Genomic DNA, 17,455 nt, shown 5'->3' with positions numbered 1-17,455 from the left:
AATTCTAGCTACAAACTGTGTAGCTGTCTCTCCGTTCTATGGTTTTGACGCTCGGAAACGCTCACGATACTCTTCTGCCATGAGACGAAAATGCCGCAGAGGAGCTATCTTTACATGAGTATAATCTAGGCAGTAGTCAGAAGACAGTCTTCCATACACTTTCAGAGCTTCTCCTGTGAGGCACATGCTCATGGCGATTGCCCATTGTAATTTGTCCCAGCCTCGGCTTGTCCTCACGCATTCGAACCTCTTGAGGTACGCGTCAAAGTCGTCTCGGGCAATCTCAAACTGCAGGAGAAATTTTCGAAGATTTATGGAAGGGTAGCGCACTGCTTGTACTTCAGGTCATTCTCCCGGTGGCGTTCGGTACGCTGGTGCTGCATCTAGCTCGGCAAGCCTTATGCGTAGCGGAAGGCTGCGTTCCTCTGCTTTGGCTAGAGCTTGCTCCGAGGCCACACGTTTGCCGGTATTTTTTCTCGCTCAACAGCCATCAGGTCGTGTTCTTTCGCCGCTTCATGCCGAGCCGCTCTATCATCTCGCTGACGATTTTCCTGCAGTCTCCTCCACCCTCTCAACTCTGCCTCTGACAAGCTCACTCGCTCCCCAGTTCCCTTAATTTCTGCATTTCCATAGCATCTACAATGTGTCTGTGCCACAGAGAACAAGGTCGTCCTGTCCCCTGGATGCCAAAATGTCACGGTGTATTAGCTTCACCGTACGAGGTTCAAGAAATAAGGACAAAGCGGGCGTTTTAAGTAGCACCCACACATCCAAACATTTAATCTATAGAAGATCAACTCTGCTGAGAGTCAAACGGTGAGTCGTGAACGGTTGTCGTCGGGACCCCTCGTGACGACTCACGTACAGGTGAACTCTGGGGCGGCCCGTGGACTTCTTGATAATTCAGAGCCACAAACTCTGAGGCACTAGGCGTCGGCAGGAACAGGGATTTGTTCTTCGCATCGCTGCCTCTTCCACCGAACGCTACGGTAATTGCTCGAATCTAACGCGCACCTTTTTTTCCAGTTAAGCGAGTTCTTAAGTCGCATGCACGTTAGAATCGAGTACAAACAAAAAAATTGCGGTCAATCTATTGCCACCGGCAAATCCAAAATGGCCGCCCCCTACGTGCGTCGGCATGGCGCGTCGGCCATTTCTGCCTACGTGTTTCCCATGTGCGGCACTTCGTACGTGTGCTGAGGAGCTCGTCATCTAGTACTGCATTAGCATCGACGGCGTGGAAGGGCCAACTCTAAAAACTCGAGCGCGCCACGATGCCGCTTTTAAAAGAAAAGTCATCGCGTGTGCAGAAACGGACGAAAATCGGGCCGCATCGCGGTCGCTCGGAGTTCCCGAAACGTGCATGCGGGACCGGCGGAAACAAAAGCAGAAGATTGTCGACAGCAAAGCTTCACGCAAAGGCTTCAGTGGACCGCAGCAGGGTCGGTTTCGGCAAATAAAGAGCTGCTCGGCGAGTATGTGCTTGAGCAGCGAGCGGCACAGCGGCCCGTGACAGAACTGCTCCAAGTGCGGGCTATGCAATTAGTCTTGGAAAAAGGTCTAATGCGGAGCCAGTTTAAAGCGAGCAGGTGCTGGCTAACAAACTTTATGAAGAGGAAAGGCTTTTCCCTCCGAAGGGGAACATGCATATGCGAAAAGTTTTGTGGTGGAGTACGATGAAAAGCTTCACAGTTTTCAGAGGTTCGTTCTAAACTTGCGGCGCAACAACGGCTACCTGCTTGGGCAAATCGGGAATGCCGATCAGACGCCTCTTTACTTCGACATGCCCGGCACCACAACTGTCAAGAAGAATGGGGCGAAGCAAGTTCGCGTGCTGACATCGGTTCACGGTAAAACTGCAGGGACGGCAATGCTCTGTTACACGTCAGATGAGCACAAGCTTCGCCCGTACCTCATATTTAAATCGAAGACGCTCCCGAAAGGGGTCGTTTTTTTGAGTGGTGTGATCGTGCGGGCCAGCGAGAAAAATGGGTGCGCGTTGAAATCGATGTCCTCTGTTTTTTTGTTGTTTTTTTTTTTCGTGGTGGAAATCGGGTGCGCGTTACAATCGAGGGCGCGGTAGAATCGAGTAAATACGGTACTTGCACCATGCGCTGCCCTTCCACTCCTGCCTTTTTATTCTCGGTGCTCCTGCCACGAGAGTTTTCCGCGTCTTTCATGTTTTTCTTTTCTTTTTGTAGTCTGTGTCACAGTGACTCAACAGCATTGTCGTCTATGTCGCTATCACTTCGCCGAAGTCTTTACACTCAAAACATGATACATCTACTGTGTCACAGTCTTTGCAAATCAGCAGATTGAATGCATCATCGACGATGTTTTTTAATATGTGCGCTACCTTCTCAAACTCCCCCATGCCATCGTACGCTTTGCGGCAAAGGGCGAACACATCCTGTATGTAAGACAGCTACGACTCCAATGACGTTTGAGTGCGAGATTCAAGCTCCTTTTTGGTCACTGCCTCCATGCCAGTAGATTTGCCAAACAGTGCATGCATCTTTTTTTTTTTGCACGCTTTCCAGCTGCCAATTAACGCTTCGTGATTCTCAAACCACACTTTGGCTGTTCTCTTCAGATAGAATGATATGTTCACCAACATGAGTGTTTCGTCCCAACGATAATTCTTGCTTGTTTTGTTTGCTCATACACCGGCAACCATTCTTGAATGTCGACATTGTAGGTCCCGCAGAACACGCCAGGGTTTTTGAGCTGGGGCAGAGCAACTATCGTCGTTGCCATTGCAGCTGTGGAAGCGGGACTCTGTTGTGCCATCATTGAATAAACTAAGCTTCGGCCGCTGTGTAGCTTCGTTATACTGTCTTCGTACCCAGCACCTCCACCAGAATGTCCTGGGTTGCGAGTAAGCAAAAGAAATGTATTTACATATTGTACACAGAGTACACAGAGTCCTTCAGCCAAGATGGCAGACTGGCAACAACAACATGAGTCCTTTCCATCAAAGTCGTCAAAGTCGTCCTTAGCCCTAACTCCGCCAACAGCGAGACTGCAGGCAGGACCGACGAGCTAGCGCACTTGTGGCGATGTGCTTCTTCGCAAGCAACGAAGCGGTAAGGGACGGCACGATCAGATTACTACGAGTGGGCGCGTGGTCTACGAGCGCGGCGTGTCATCGGAGTTGGCTTTAGCCCTAGCTCTACTGACAGCGAGACTGCGGGCAGAAACGACGCGCTAGCGCACTCTTGGCGACCGTGCTTCTTCGCAAGGAATGAAGCACATCACTCACTACCTCCTCTGAACCACGTTTGGGCATTTTACGCATCGACAACAGACCACACAGTGAAGCTCGTCACACCCCCCCCCCCCCCCCTCAAAGCCAAGGATTGCTCGGAACAGCGGCTAGCAGTTTCGCGCATCGTCACTCGAAAATGCGATGCCAAGCGCAGTGTGCGCCGTGTTTGTGTCATCGTAGTTACACATTTTGGGCATCGTCACCGAACGCCGCCGGCAAGTGCATTACGCGCCGGCTGCACTGTCCACGCGGCCACGCACTCCACCGTCATATGGAGTGCTGTCAATAAGCTTTTGTGATGCGATTTAGACGTGCTTGGAGCCGTGCTTGATATCGCCACGAAGTGTATGAATGTTCGAAGGCAATGAAAGCCCCATAGATTAGAGTTTCCACGACCGGCTGTATGATGATGCGCTTTACTGCTAGAGTGGCAAAAGAGCATGTGTCAATCAGGGGCACAAATTTTTATATGCCCGTTTCGCTTCATTAATTATACTGCTAAAACTTCCTGTGCCACAAGTCTTCTGCCTATAACTTTGTTATTTGGAAAGAAGGCATCGGGCGTCATGGTGTGATACAGTTTTCTGATGCAACAAACCTTTTTCCAAATAAAGCAATGCTCAGTGATTATTTGTAATCAAGTACTCAATTACACTAATTACAACTTCAGCACAAAAAATATGTGTAATCATTTCAGTATATGGTCTTATTCAATTACGACCTTTCTGTTATGCCTATCACACCACTCCTTCATACAGAGAACTTGGTTTGAAATCCATGCTTGTTCTTTGTAAATCATGAAAAGGAGGTTATGGGAAAAAAAAAACAACCAAGGAACACTGGTCAGAGACCAGATGCCCGAGAAGTCAAATATCACAAGACAAACCTGAGATCACAATTTTTAGGTGTCAGACGTAAAGAAAAGTTGAAACTTTAAACGCAGTTTTCTCAATACTGCTTTTTTTTTTTTTAACAATATGCTCATCTCCTCCATGAAGTTCAATGAAGAAATAATTTGTCTCTCATAAAGTGTTTGTGGTATCGCCTCAAAATTTTTATGGAAGGATTGTGAAGTCATTTTTAGTGCCTGGGCCAATTTTCATCAATATCCAACGAGAAACAAGAAAGTTCATCGAAAAAAAGCCTGTCGACGCTTTTTCTCACAAGTGTGTTTTGGACATTATGCATTGCTCGTGAAAAGTGTAGCACGGGAATGCCTGGACAAATTTTGATGCAGTTTTTTTTTTTTTTCGGAATTCCGAAACATTTCTTGAGGGTTTGACAATCTTATAATTCTTGTTTATGGCTGCCTGGACAAATTTTGATGCAGTTTTTTTTTTCGGAATCCCAAAACATTTTTTGAGGGTTTGACAATCTTATAATTCTTGTTTATGGCTCAGTTTTTTGTTGTTGTTTTTTTCTAGAAGATGGCTTGTACGTGACACTGTTTCTGACAATGTGTGTAGGCAGCCGTGATCTCTATAAAAAAAAAGAGAAGTGATAAAAATATTCTGCGGTTCTCATACCGAATAGTCTTCTTCTGAGTAAAGATCAGCACCATTTGCAGCTTTTTGGTATGTTTTGTTACAGCGCTAGGCTTTCCACGAACATACCACATAAGCCAAACCACGTAGCATGATGCAACTTGGGAACTACCGGTACTCAAAGTATCATGATGAAACTGCATATTTCTTTATTCAAGACACTTATGAGAATGCATGCGAAATTTCATTGCTCTAGGTCAACAAACGAAAAAAGTTTTTTTCATCGCCACCTACCCCTTAATAAACAGTGCTGTGTTGTCAGCACCATGGTGGGATGTGGGCCTGCAATGTTGCAAGACGGTGACGACGAAGCACTAAAGACATCTAAAAACCGAGAAAATCTGGCTTGACGACATAAAGCATGGCAAACTAATAATCACACGAATATAGTGAACATAAAAGAGAAGGAAAAAAACATGGCTTCATCAGAGAAATTGTATGAAGACCGATTTCTGTTCACTGGTTATTCTACAACAATTAATATTTTTTTGGTCCAAGTAGGCATAGATGAGCCAGCTCAAAAAGTGGCATCTGAATTTGAAACAAGAAAGTACAGTCAACTTCTCTTAAATGAAACTCGAAGGGGATCCATACAACTGTTCCATTTATAAGCATACAACTGTTCCATTTATCAGAAGTTTCATTTAAGCAAAGTACACTTATTTAGTAAACCCTTTTTTAGTAAACCAAGACCTTTATTCCAATTGCACAAACCTCACCTTACTCATGAGGATGAGTAGGAGAAAAAAAAAAAGGGAGTGAAGAGTGCTTTGTTTGGCAAGATTTAGTTGTTTTTTCACAAGGTATGCACCTATGTCTGACAAACTAGCTAGAATTCTGGACAAGTCTCATTCTCAAAGTAGCGCTGCAAAAGTTCAGCAGCCTCTCTAGCTGATCGGTCTGGTGGCACCACTGAACTGGCAGTACTGTCATCACATTCAACACTGGAAGATTGATCCTCATCTTGCACTTCGGCAATCATTTACTTGACAGTCTCTTCAACATTTTCATCCATTGATTCGTAGTCCTGCAGAGTGAAAGGGGCAGAGGGTACGACCTGACTGAATACTGTCTTAATGTCGGCATTAGCAGGGCTTTCTTCTTCATCAGCTACTGCTTTCTTGCACTTGAAAGCCAGCATGGTGAAAGCATCTATGTATTGTTGTTGCCTTCACTTGCTCCCAGGCACAAGCCAAAATGTGGATGGCTGCCAATAAATCTAACCTGTATCATTTCTCGCTGCCTGCTCTCAGCAGCATATGATGGAGTAATTTTCTGTGGCAATGAACTTTAATGTTCTGAATAATCCCTTGATCTGTTGGCTGGATCAATGCCATTGAATTGGCTGGCAAGAACTCCAGAGTGATGGCTTGGAGTACTTGAACCTGACCGTGGGCTGAGCAATTGTCCACGATGAAGACAACCTTTTTGCCTTGCCTCGTAAATCTAGCGTCTTCCTCCCGAAGCCAGTTTTCCAATATGGCCATGGTCATCCACGCTTTTCCGTTCCCATGTTACATAACGGGAAGGTGTCGAACCAACATCACCTAGACTATTCACAAGGCCCATTCATACCCCTCTCTCCAGACGGCATACGTCACGCTAGTTGTCCGATGTTATGACCGGCACAGCAAGGAGGTGGCTTGCAAGGGACGCTCATCGGCGTAACGGTCAAACGCTGTCCGCGTCCGGCAGGAACGCGGGAGGCGTCTGTGTGCGCCGCAGGAAATGCACATCAGCGTCGCTGGGACACACAGTCGGTGTCTAGCGCGTGCACGGACGGCTATAAAAGGAGCGTGTCGGGAGTGCGCTGTGCTCTCTCTCTGGACTTCGCTGGCCCGCTCGTCTCGAGTGCGCTCAGGGCCCTTGTGATGAAAAGGCGCGTCTGAACGCTCACGTTGCAATGTACTTCTCTTGCAAATATGTAAATTAAACGCATCTTCTACTTGTTCGTGAGACGCGTCGCAAAAGTCGTCCTTCGCCGGATCCTGGGTGGCAGCCTCAACGTCTCCCCGGACATATCACCGACTGTCCAGTGGCCGAGGACGTGTCGCTCAGGTTGTGGTGTTGGTCACCCCGCGCACTTTTTTACCCCGAACGGCGGACAAGCCACGACAGGTTTGCCTTTCATCGCTACCTGCTTCGCTGGTTAGACTGCGTTAGGCTTGGTACTGCATTGCACTGCTCCGAGTCTTCGTCCGTTCCCACGTGTCCTATTTTATTGGTGTTGTATTTGTGAGTATGTGATTACACATCGATCAGTGCGTAATGGGACGTTGTCGTGTTCCCGGGTGCCGCGGCAATTATGACAGTGCTCCCAAAGTGCGTGTTTTCGCATTCCCCAAGGATGAAGCTCGGAAGAAGCCTTGGATAAAAGCCATTCCGCGAAAGGATTTCACACGAAGCATACACTCCAAGGTGAGAAACTGCTGAAGTTGGTTGTCTTACCGGCTCTATCGCATTACTGGCGTTCTGGCTCTGTTACTGTTGAACCGAGCGACTATCGTGAGTGGTGATGATAGTCTTGTCGCGCTTCAGGTAGGGCAGTGCGGTAAAATAGAAAAGAAATACTCAGGCTCGTGTCAAAGTTCCCATTAGCCCGTTTCGTATGAAAGTAATGAAGTCACTGTTATGCTTGGCGCAGGTCTGTGAACTCCACTTCCTCGAGGCTGACTTCATCACAAAGCTGTCACATTTCAACGCAGCGTTGGGACAAACATTGACAGTCGACAGCGAGAGGGTGCGCCTAGTGTGAGATGCTATACCCTCGGTGTTTCCGAACTAACCGTCCTACCTGAGCACGAATCGCAATCGCCGAGAATCTCCCGTCTCGAAACGAGCTCGAATGGAAGACGAGGTCTTGAGCAAAGCGATTAAGAACTCTATATGCGCAAAAAAAAGCGAAGAGGAGAGAAATGCTGTGTCCTCTTTCGAACACTTAAGAGGCAAGCTTTCTGCTGTATGCAGTAATGATTTCTGGACCATCAAGGCAAACGATCGTTGGTGATGTTTCTCCGCATCGAAGATAATCCTTCACCACACGTGAGGTTTTCCGTCACTGTGCTTGCTGATCTCTCACTTGCAGTCTCAGCAGGTATGATAGAGCTGGTTTCATTACCTTGCGGAGGCGCAGTTCCAGACGCAGTGCGCGACATCATGACGTTACCGCACTGCTCCAGCAGCTGGAAAACCACATGACTGAGACGCCTGAAGTTGCAAGTTCGTCGAAAACAGCGTCAGTGTTGCAGCATATCGGCTCCTTATTGAATGAACTGTCCAAAGACAGTGACACGACCGAAGAACACAGTGCTTCGTTTCGTTTGCTAAATGAGCAAATAGCTCTCGCACTCGCTGCCCCCATTCGTCGCTACAGTGCTGAAACATTAGTGTTTTCTAGCATTCTGCACTCCATATCTCCGCATGCCTATAACTTTGCCAGATCAGCGTCGAAATTGACTTTACCCCATCCTTCAACCCTGCGCCGCGTTTGTTCCAAGTATGGAGGCGATCCACTGAAGGAGCAAAACGAAGCGAACTTCCTCTCCTACATTCGAGAAAGAGTGAAGTGCATGCAGCCGAACGAAAAGACCGTGACGCTAATGGTTGATGAAATTCATATCAAGCCATACTTCGATTATAGAGGGGGCAGCATAGTTGGATCTGCAGCCAATTCTCAAGAGACAGCCACAACCGCTCATGTTTTCATGCTTCAGTCGCTCTTGTCATCAAACAAAGATGTGCTTCACATTTTTCCTGTTGCTAAAATGACCGCCGAAATTCTACATGAGTTCTGCAAGAAAGTAATTTTAGAAGTGGAATCTATGGGCCTCAGCGTCATTGCTGTAATTACCGACAGCAATTCCCACAACCGGAAAATGACGTTTTTCTCAGAGAAACAGGAAGTGCGCATTGTATATCCTCATCCAGCCGACAACAATCGGCCTCTGTTTTATGTCGTAGACCCTGTGCACATACTGAAATACATCAGGAACAACTGGATGAATAAAAAAAAACGAAGGAATATGCTTTTAGTTTCCTGAAGTGAACCTGTCAGGAATATTGCCCGACGGGCTGCCCAGAATGAAACCAGCATCATTTGAAGTCGTACGGCAGCTGTATGCACTGGAGCAGACATCGCTTCTCAAGCTTGGCTACAAGCTGAATTCCAAGGCAATCAATCCAACACCTATGGAGAGACAAAATGTAAAGTTGGTGTTAAATGTCATTAATCCGTTTGTATCAAACGCACTTGAGACGCGTGGCGATGCCCTTAAAACAACATGTGCCAGTTCAACAGCTCTCTTCATAAACATCATATCGACGTGGTGGAAAATCGTCAACGTGAAGACCCCTTCGAAAGGTCGCCGACTGAACGACACCCTTCAAAATCCAGTGAATTCTACGGTGGATCAACAGCTGGTTTTCTTTAGTGGCATGGTAGACTGGCTAGATGCTTGGAGCAGCGTCAACATGAGCCGTGGCTGCTTGACAAGGGAAACACATTCTGCGTTGAGACTCACTTGCTAGTCCCTTGTTGAGCTGTCGCGGTACTGTTTAGAAGAACTGAAGTTCAAGTATGTCTTGCTGGGAAAATTTCAAACTGACACTCTTGAAGATCGCTTCGGTCGCTACCGTCAGCTTGCTGGTGCACAATATCATGTTTCCCTGAGGCAGCTTCTGGAGTCTGAAAAGAAAATTCGTCTGCAAAAGCTGCTGATGCTTCAGCAGCCAGACATCAGCAGCAAAAGTGACACAGAAGTATCGCAACATAACTTCTCTGTTCACATCTCAAATGATGAAATTTCCAACCCAAAGCATGACATGGAGGTCGTTGCTTATATCGCTGGATATTGTGCTCATTCAGCTCTGAAGAAGCTGTCATGCTCATTTTACAGCAGCGTGCTCGTCCTGGAGAACAGGAACATAGATGTGGAAGGTAACACAATGATTGACAACTTGTCAAGAGGAAGCTTAAAGTTTCCGCAGCCATGTACTGTGCACATGGTGCTGGTGACAACGCTTGTTGTCGAAAAGCTCACCAAGGGAGAAAATGCAAAAGCGTTCCTCGCGTCGAACAACCAACGTGGCATTGTAAGCTCCATTACCACATCACTGCTAGGAGGTGTTGAGCTAGAGACTTGTGAAAATGGCCATACCTCTGAGACTATCGTGCGGCATGTAGTGCGTGTTGCAACAAATGTCGCTCTGAACAACTTTTGTAGACTTCGAAATGACACCATCCAAAGCACCGCACAAAAAAAAAGGCAGCTGACAGAAAAATCAAAACATTGAACAAGAAATGAGGTAGGATGGTTTTAGCTTTTCGTCCTAATAAAACCACTTCTACAAATGCATTTCTGACTATTACAGATTGATCACTAAAGTGTAAAGGCAGGCGTAAACAATTGCAGACCGCCCAGGAACAAAAAAAGAACAAAAAAAAGAAACACCGGCTTTCAATAAGTGCCCACAGCAGATATAACGAGAACGAGCGCCGACGACGGCCGGGGTGCAGGTGGGCAACTAGCGTGACGTCACGCTCTCCCTGGAGGGGCCTTGTCAATATTCTAGGTGGTGTTGGTCGAACGCCATTGAAACAACGTGGGTGCCTTGATTTTCCTATTACCGACGGCTTCAATTTCTCATCTCCTGCCATGTTTGCACCCACCAGCACAATGATGCGATTTTTACTGCCTTTTCCTTCACTACAGGCTTCGCCTTTGAAGGTGAGCGTCTTTGATGGAAGCGCCTTATAAAAAAGACCCATCTCGTTGACGATGAAGACGTCTCGTGGATCAAAGCTCACCGAAATTTCCTTAAACTGCCCCTGTTGCCAGTTGGTGCAAATGTCCCTGTTGACTGCACCACTCTCACCCGAGATTGCTTTGAAGACTAGGCCATGGCGTGTTTTGAAGCGGCTGAGCCATGGCGATCTCTCGAGCTTTCTGCTCAAGAATTGCCTCGCTTATGGGCAAATTAGAAGTCCGTGCACGCTTGAACGACAGAAAAAGAACTTTTCTAGATGTTTATAAGGCGTCGTTCGCATTCGTTTAGATGTAAAGGTACCGTCCTTAACAGTGCCTTCAATCTTTTTCTGTTTTTCCAGATCCGTGACAGCGTCGATTTTGGGATGTATTTTTTTGCCACCTCCATCTTGGGCAGGCCGCTTCGATCGAGCTCTTGAAGAATTTGTAGCTTTTTATCAAGCGGGTGTGTATGGTGCGGCCACTTCCTTTCGATCAGACTGAATTAACACAGTGATCCACCGCAACTTGCCGACTTTGCTCCTACAGCCACAAGCGAGAATGGATACTGGATTGGCTTGTCTCGATCTCGAGGTGTTGCCATGGTTGTGAGACTACCTGTGGCATGAGGGAGTCTATGCTGTGTTTAGAGTTTGTGCCGTTTAACCGTAGGTGACCAATAAGCACTGTTTCGATTAACCGATGAATTTTACTGTGCAACACATAGAAATCCAGCAATATGAGCCCGTTTAGTTCCGTTAATGAGGCATTTTTGTTTAAGCGAGTTTCGTTTATTGGCAGTCCAATGTACTTTTTTTGCATGATGAGGAACTGAGTCGCTAGCTCATAGGCCCACGCTATCAGTGTTGTTTTGAGAAGCGTCCTGCTCTTAGCGTGGAGGGACCTGAAACTGTTGAACTTTAAGCGCTGCCTTTTGCATGCGTCCCTGTTGATTCATCATTGCCATGCTGTGAAGTCGCTGTCTCTAAGCACAATAAATTTGCCGAACTTTACGCGGTCGTGTCAGGCATTTCAGATGCAATTGAACTTTTGGCCCCCGTCGCTTCAGAGAAGTCAGCAGTAGAGCCAGCCATTTTCACAGAGCTTTTCTTGTTTTCTTGTTTTTTGCTGCACCGTCAGGCACTTTCGGTATTTCTCAAACTTGTCCGCCACCTATTATGTCGCTCTGGTTTACGCGGAGCCTTGAAATGCGACACATGCTCCATACAATTCTGATACACCAACTTGCTATTCGAGACGAAACATCACTCGCCCTTTTCAAAGCGCAGCCAAAGACAAGGCCGCTGATGCATATATGTCGCGTCGAGGTATACGTGCACTGAATTACAAAGCGCGAATCAGCTAAACAAATAAAATACACAGGCAGGGTTCACAATCACAGGGCAACGTGTTACTAAATCACGAAATCCCATGCCCACAAACCTTTGAGAAAGATGTTCTTTGGCATGCAAATAGCTGCCGTCCCATTCAGTAGCGCCATCTCAACTCGCGTGACGGGGACTCGCTCGCTAAATTCCATGCCGACCGGTTGTGCCCTCGCGATCTCCGACGTCAGCGTAGCTCTGGCCTGGGCTGGCCCTACGTCAGCTCCTGACACCGACCTTCGACAACAGTGCAGCTCTGACCTACCAAACTTGCCCTACGCCATCTCCCGACGCCGACAAGAGCTCTCGCAAGTGGCGCCCTGTCCTCGGACTCCTGTGACCGTGTTTCCATCTTTCCTATCTCTCCTATCCCCTCGATTTGTCCTCACTCACTGGCCTAGCGCATCATTTTATCTCTCTATACCCTTAATCCTATTCTTTTATTCTTTCCTCACCCCCATTCCTTGTGAGCTACTGTTGAGGTGTCGCTCTCTGAAGCTGACAGTTACGGGGCTCACTTTTCTCTTCCTTTCTCTCTAAGAACCACTTGGTAGTCGCATGATGGAAACTACTCGTAGCTGAAGGAAATCGGCGTACGCAATCTGCCCCCACCCTCCCCTTGTGCGGAGCAGCGAGTGTCAGCACCTAACATATTCTTACACCATGATCATGGCCTGTATCATACAGCTAAGAACACAAGCCCTGGTGGTGCCTTAGTGTGTTGAACACAAGCCCTGGTGTGTTGAAGTCACCAAGCTGTCCAAATGGAAGGGTGCTATTACCAGCTCCAGACTCAAAGAGTTATGGGCAGTCCAACGGGCCCCCGATGCAACAGACTTGGAATTTTTGTTCTGACGTGGCAGCGGCCTGCATCCATCCATCCAGTAATGGACAGGTGGCAAGATCAGACCAATTTCTGTAGCACCAACCCATTCAGGGTGATAGTTTTTGTAAAGGCCACATGTAACATACCAACAGACTGCATATACCACAGCTCACCTAAACAGCTTTGCCATTGAAACAGGCAAAGGACAATCATTTATTTATTCTTGCAGGCAACAACTTTTTGTCAACTCCATCACAACTGACTGTGTAATATTTATGTGTCACATGCAACGGTGATGCCGCACCATTTGAAATGACTTTTTAAAATTCTCTTATGCATTATATCTATAATAAAATATTTACTTAAACAAATGAGATTAATATAACGCTTACATGTCTGTGTAGAGGACTCCTTCAATTGACGGGGCTGAAGGCCTCCTAGAAAAATACAGACAAAATGAAAAAATTACACCAAGTCTATTCATTCAAATATATCTAGCATATTTCACTGTGCACAGGACTTTTCTCAACATTTTCCCTGTTGCGTGTTAAGTGCTCAAACAGTCATGCACTTCTGCAAGACCAGTAGGTCTATGTTTCACTCGAGAGTAAAATAAACTGAGATAAAGGGAAATTGTAGAAAGATATACAATCTTGTTATAAGAACGAAGCGGCTGTGGTCTCTATTGCCAGCTACTTGCTGTTTTAAGTGGTGTGGCGACCATGGAGATGGCCTCAATTCATTTCTTGTGCCCACCAAAATGGTACAATTAATACTGAAGGGGCATGAGATCACCTATTATTATTATTATTATTATTATTATTATTATTATTATTATTATTATTATTATTATTATTATTATTATTATTATTATTATTATTATTATTATTATTATTACAACTTCATTGCAGAGAAACGAGTTTTATGTAACTGTCTTTGGCATGTGTCCGGAAAGCAAAATTTGTTACTGTTGACACTTGACACACAAAATTTTCAGAGAATATTCAGCTTTGTATACTGATTTCAAACACGTAATTGTATTTTTTTTACACCAGTCCAAGAAAAAAGTTACAATAATTCTTATTTTATGAATTCGGGATGCGACTTGCTTAAAAAGTATTGCATTCGAATAGCTCACGTTCAGCAGGCATGTTCCTGAATGTTCAAACAGTGCAAATATGAAATTTACTGCTTGTCTCTGAATTTGAGCCAAAGTTATTAAGTCTTCTTTTCGCAGTCTCTTAGCTGTGAATTTTTGTTGCTGATTTCTAGAAGATTTCATAATGTTCCGTCCTAAAATACTTTATCATCATTTTTTTCCCACTTGCTGATCCTATAGCATTCAAGGAAGAAAAAAAGACAATGAATGAGTATTGGCGACAAAGTGTTCATTCCAGAATTTAAACCTTGTAAAAATCTTTATTTGAGAAAAACGCATATAACTCAAACTTGCGAAAATAAATATGCCGCCACAAAACTTATAATTAGGATCTTCAGAAAGTCCCAGGAGAGTAATCTGAACCAAGCTCATGCTCGTGCTTCTTCATTGTGGCTGCCTAGAATGCCACTGAAGAACTTTCACTTCGCGCTAGATGCACGGCGGTAGTAATCTTTTTGCCAGTCCGCTGGCTGCTTTGGCTTGTTGGCTCTTACTGCAGTTCACGCAAAATAAGTGAACTAGACTCCTTGTTTCCCAGATAGAAATGCATACAAGCTAGCATCTACCACGGCAGTCTCAACAGCACATTCTTGTCGTTTTGTGACAGGCTCCATATAACAGAGTGCAATGCCTCATTTTTTTGCATTCTGTGTTTTTTCTCTCGCACATCTTCGCATGAGCTTCTTGTCAGACAAACTCTCATACACAAGGTCCAGCGCATGGCTGACAGCCTCTGGCGAGTTGTACTTGCTTTTTGGCATGGGCCCATTTTTTTCCATGGCTGCATTGTGCATGCACCATGACTCGGGGCCCTGTGGACAATAGCTGTGGTTAGGCTGCTCGCTAGTGGACGTCACATGGTAATATATAGCCCACACAGCCTTGTGCATCTTGTCCACATTCCAAGAATGGGATTTGAGAGCACAGTCATAGTAACTTGTCAATCTTGTTATAAGGTCACCCGTGAGATAACCCTTGCCACTCATGCGCTCGCCGGCGTCTCTTTTGTGCTTCTGCACAAAATTTCCAACTGTAGTCCCCATTTTCTTCTGCACACGGTTCGCACAATCTTGTTTCTGAACATTAATGAAGCCATACACTTTGGCTTCGTTGACAGCAAGCACTCTATTACCGGCTGTCACCACCACAAAGCAAGGTTAGACTATGAAGCGAAAGTGAGTGCTGAAATAAAATTGTTGCTGCCTCTACGTCCATTTGGCCAGCTTTGCATGAGGTGTTTTTCTGACATGAATACTTAGATTTCCGCTCGGCATACTCTGGGCTGTCGGGTTTTGGGCCACGTTCGCAGCAGAGGGAAAAATTAGACAGCACTACATAGTCAAGCACATATCTTGAAAAAACTTCTGCTACAGAGGCCACTCCAATGTGTGAGGTGTGTCCTCTTGTGTGCCAGCTTTCATAAAAAGAGTGCAATATTTTCAGGGTTGCCGAAATTAAGGTCCTTGTAGACACTCATCACTGTTGCGGCACAACTAGTCATATGAGTCGGCACAAGCTCTCGTTGCTACTGGCTGGAGCTTTGTTTTTAGGAACTGCTGGTAATCTTCATGCGTAGACCTACCAGCAGTACCAACTGCGGGGAAGTGGGTTCTAACAGAGATCGTATGAAGACCTACCAGCATGAAGTATGAAGACCTTCGTGTGAAACGGCCATAGCGGTAAAGATGTCGTTCAGTGTCATCAACTCAATTCCTGTGCTCTGCACAGCAGGTGCCAGGCGAACGTTGATCTCAAACAGGTTGCAGTTATTGTTACAGCCAACACGTCGTGAACTCAATTTTGAACCAACTTCCCCGCAGTTTCTCACGAACTCCATTTTGAACGAACTTCCTGGCAGTTTCTGCAGCGAAGCTATAGCTTCACGGCGACACCGTACTCACTTGAGTCACATTCAATAGTCAGCTGTCCCCGGCACACTCGACAAGAAGAACATTTCTGAAATAAGCTGTTTACCAAGTCCAGGTCAACAGTTGTTTACCTCGTGCCGACGAACTTTCGATGCCGCGCTCACTCAGAGAACACTCAATTCGCGATCAGCTGCCGAGACCGAAGAAAGTTTTGCTGCTTTCTGTTGTGCACAACACTTAATGATATTCAGGTTAGGTTAGGTTAATTTGGTTTTTATTGCGCAAAAGCAGCTAAAGCTATGCTGCGCCAGACACAAGACTTTCAGGAATGGACACAGAAAAGATGATATTTTAAAGCTTATTTACCAGGTTACATTCTTTCAGAAAGTGGCATAGATGTGTTCAGGCGACGACCTTATTCTTAAAACATATGATAAGGTTAGTATTGCTCTTCGATCACATAGAGGGGGCTCATTGCATTCTACGTATTGACTTTGCACAGGTGATGTTCTGTAAGCACCACTTGACAGACGGAGACCGAGGTTGTGTATAGAGTAAAGACGGCGGATGTTACGTCGCCTCTGAATAAAATAAACCCTTCTTTTGGACATAATTGAGTAGTGGAGGTGCTGGGTACAAAACATACGTACCACAGAGCCACAGCTGTTTGAAATTAACCGGAGCCGTCGTCTTGCTGGTCTGCCATTGACAACAGTCGTCATGGCCTAGTGCAAGGGTCAAGAATCAACCGCCTCAACTATGCACAGGTCTACGCCGACTAGGCCTTACTACACGGCGGCATTAGCTTCTTTGCAACAATCAGTATGTATGAAAGACATCAACAAAACTAAAACTCCGTGGCCACGTCATGACTCATTTGCGTCCAAGCAGAATTTCGGCCAACGCATTCAGCTCGGCCCTGCCACTCAGAGGCGGGCAGCCCCAATTCAGCAAGCTGATCGCCGACCCTTCACAACTGAGCGGTCTGCGCATTGGTTCGGCGAGTGTGCTTTACTAGTCTGCTACAACTGTGGCTTTTAAGTCCACACTACCAGGTATTGCAACTACCGGCAGCTACCGAGGTACGACCAATTGCCGAGATATAACCGGTCTAACATTACACGAGCACAGGCATTCCCAGGAAGTGCATCGAACGAGACCCCAGGACCCCTACGAAACCAATCTCTGGCTTCTGACCGCAGTGTGACACCACCTCCTACCCCGCGCATCAACGGATCACCGTCTCCTCGGCGCACCCACTTCTGGCCTTCTCCGGAAAACTAGTCCGAGTGGCCGTTGAAGGTGATCTCTCTGGACAGTCTTCGATTCCAACAGAAATATCCTCTTTAGCTTCCATGTTTAAAAATAAGGTTTATGTGCTTATCGATGGTGTACCAACAATAGCCTTAGTGGACACAGGTGCTATCGGGTCAGTGATGAGTCTCGTGTTCACCTGCCTCCTTGAACAAAAAGTCATGTTTCGTTAAGACCGTGCTGATACGTTTTGTGGAATGAGTGGGAATGTGTTACAACCTGTTGGTGCGTGCACTATGACTGTTACTTTGGCGTATTAGAAATTTGTTGCAGAGTCTGCTGTTTTCCCTTGTATTACGCATGAAGTCATTCTGGACTGGATTTTCTGAAGATATGTGGTGTCACTG

At 46.1% G+C, this 17,455-nt stretch overlaps 1 protein-coding gene across 11 annotated transcripts in view; it reads right to left on the bottom strand.

The window, feature by feature from the left end:
• LOC142785024 (uncharacterized) overlaps positions 1 to 17,455 on the bottom strand; it is a 424,940-nt gene that overhangs the window by 78,694 nt on the left and 328,791 nt on the right. For all 11 annotated transcript variants that reach the window (XM_075883440.1, XM_075883442.1, XM_075883443.1 and 8 more), the window contains one exon: positions 13,160 to 13,204. In XM_075883440.1, coding sequence (XP_075739555.1) covers positions 13,160 to 13,204 — 45 coding nt within the window. The remainder of the gene's footprint in view (positions 1 to 13,159; positions 13,205 to 17,455) is intronic.

This window comes from Rhipicephalus microplus, unplaced genomic scaffold (genome assembly GCF_043290135.1).
Source record: "Rhipicephalus microplus isolate Deutch F79 unplaced genomic scaffold, USDA_Rmic scaffold_17, whole genome shotgun sequence".
NCBI lineage: Eukaryota > Metazoa > Arthropoda > Arachnida > Ixodida > Ixodidae > Rhipicephalus > Rhipicephalus microplus.
The sequence above is the reverse complement of the archived record's forward strand: the minus strand, read 5'-3'. Positions and strand labels throughout refer to the sequence as shown.